Here is a 1,963-nt window from a genome sequence, read left to right on the forward strand (position 1 = left end):
GGGAAGGAGGATGCGAGATCAAACCATAGCAGGGAAGGAGACGGGACTCCATCACGTGGCGGCTGAGACGTGGAGCCAGGGTCTGTTCAAGGAGGTGGCGAGGGCATGGAAATCTTTTTTTTTCTCAAGGATATCCTCAGAAATTGATCCAGATATCAAAGATTAAAATCTTTACGTTTTCCCCAGCTATCAAACCACCAAGGCAGATGACCATAGATTAAATCAAAGACATCGCTGCTGGTATCCACCTGCACATCGCAGACACTTCCTTGGTCTGACTGGACAACCCTGCCTCGTGCAGGACCGGGGACCTGCCCCTACTCCGTGAGTGTCACCAGCTACCAGGGTTACTCCACCTCCCTTAGACCACTTTTTGCTACATCCATCACCCATGGTACCGAGGACCGGGACGGCCGGCAAGTGCAGCTTTCAGCCTAACGGTCGCTCGCCGCTGCCTGACCACATCGGTGGCTGGGAGCAGTCAGAGGAGGAGCCTCGGTGCCGCTGTCCCTTGTGACCAGGGCTGGGCTTTCCCGGCGGGGAGGGAGGTTTGCCACTCACCTAGCAGCAGGTTCATGAGGACCTCTTGGCCTGCCAGCGTGCTGCTCTTCACCAGGCAGATGAGGGTGCCCGCGATCCAGGGGATCCCGTGCCCCGTTATCCCCAGGAGGTTAATCATGGAGCGGGCACCCCCCCAGGAGGAGGCCCTGTTGGCACAGACCCCCAGCCTCTTGGACATGCAGATGTCGATGGCCAGCAGGGAGTTGAAGGCGATGCCTTTGAAGGAAGGGTTGAGCTGCATGCAGTCCTCTTCGGGCAGCTGCTGCGACTGCCTCCGCTCCTTGGGGCTGCTGTTCTGGGCACCGGCTGCCCCGGCCTGGCTGCTCTGCTTTCTGCCGGAGCTCCTGCTCTCCTGGTTCCCCTTCAAGGGCTGATTCAGGGAGAGGAACTCAGCCCTGTTGAGGACATTGTTCCTGTCTCTTGCCCTGGACCGCGGCTGGGATGCCGGCATTGCAGTCTGTAACGCAACCTGCTTTGCAAATACCGGGACGGAGAGAAATCCCTCTTCTCCCTGCGGAAAGCTTCCCCACTCCCTCACGAGCCGTGAATTGGGGAAGCCACAAAGGTCCCCCTCTGGTGCAGTTGCCCCCAGCACAGACTGCAGCTGTTAAATATAGAGTAAGGAATGCACATGGCTGTTTACTTCATGGGCCTAGCGAGCTTGGAAGGAAAATTAATGCCAGCCTTGGCAGCCACTCCAGTGCCAGGACGTCGCCGGCGACTCCAGGCCGAGGGAAAAGGGTTAGCCAGCCAATAGATTGGAAGAAGAGGAGGGAAAAGCTTCGTGCCAAAGGTTGGTTGCTTCTAGCCTGGTCTATTTAAATCTTCCAATTGCTTATTCCCCTGGGCTGCAAGGGAAACTGGGAAATGTAGTTTTTTTGCACCACATCAGTATCAAGACGGTCAGAGCTGGAGGAGATCGCCGCATCCCCCCTCCCCACCGCTCCTGCGGTGGGCTGTGCCAGAAGAGGAGGGAAAAGCTTCGTGCCAAAGGTTGGTTGCTTCTAGCCTGGTCTATTTAAATCTTCCAATTGCTTATTCCCCTGGGCTGCAAGGGAAACTGGGAAATGTAGTTTTTTTGCACCACATCAGTATCAAGACGGTCAGAGCTGGAGGAGATCGCCGCATCCCCCCTCCCCACCGCTCCTGCGGTGGGCTGTGCCGCCTGGCTTTGCAAGCTCCAAGGCTGGGCATTGCTCGGGGGCTTCCCCCCAGGGGGCTTTCCCTGGGTATCTTCTCGATTTGTCTGTTCTGCAACATCTCGCCCTGCTGGGGGGGCCTAAATACCACCCTCCTCTCCCTAGCACGGACCCCTTTCAAACCCCCCTAGCCCCATCCTCTCTCCCCGCTCGGGTGCGTCCCCGCGGCGACTTCCATCACTCGCCCCGTCCCCGGACCCAAG

At 58.0% G+C, this 1,963-nt stretch overlaps 1 protein-coding gene across 1 annotated transcript; it reads right to left on the minus strand.

Annotated features, from left to right (window-relative positions):
* Positions 1-561: 561 nt before the first annotated feature.
* PPAPDC3 (phosphatidic acid phosphatase type 2 domain containing 3) lies at positions 562-1,161 on the minus strand (the record flags this gene model as incomplete). The annotated part of the gene is made up of 1 exon (XM_010288795.1): positions 562-1,161. A coding segment is annotated over exon 1 (451 nt), but the record flags the coding sequence as incomplete, so codon positions are not given.
* Between the last annotated feature and the right edge of the window lie 802 nt (positions 1,162-1,963).

The sequence above is a fragment of the Phaethon lepturus genome, unplaced genomic scaffold (genome assembly GCF_000687285.1).
Source record: "Phaethon lepturus isolate BGI_N335 unplaced genomic scaffold, ASM68728v1 scaffold42456, whole genome shotgun sequence".
In the NCBI taxonomy this organism is placed as follows: Eukaryota; Metazoa; Chordata; class Aves; order Phaethontiformes; family Phaethontidae; genus Phaethon; species Phaethon lepturus.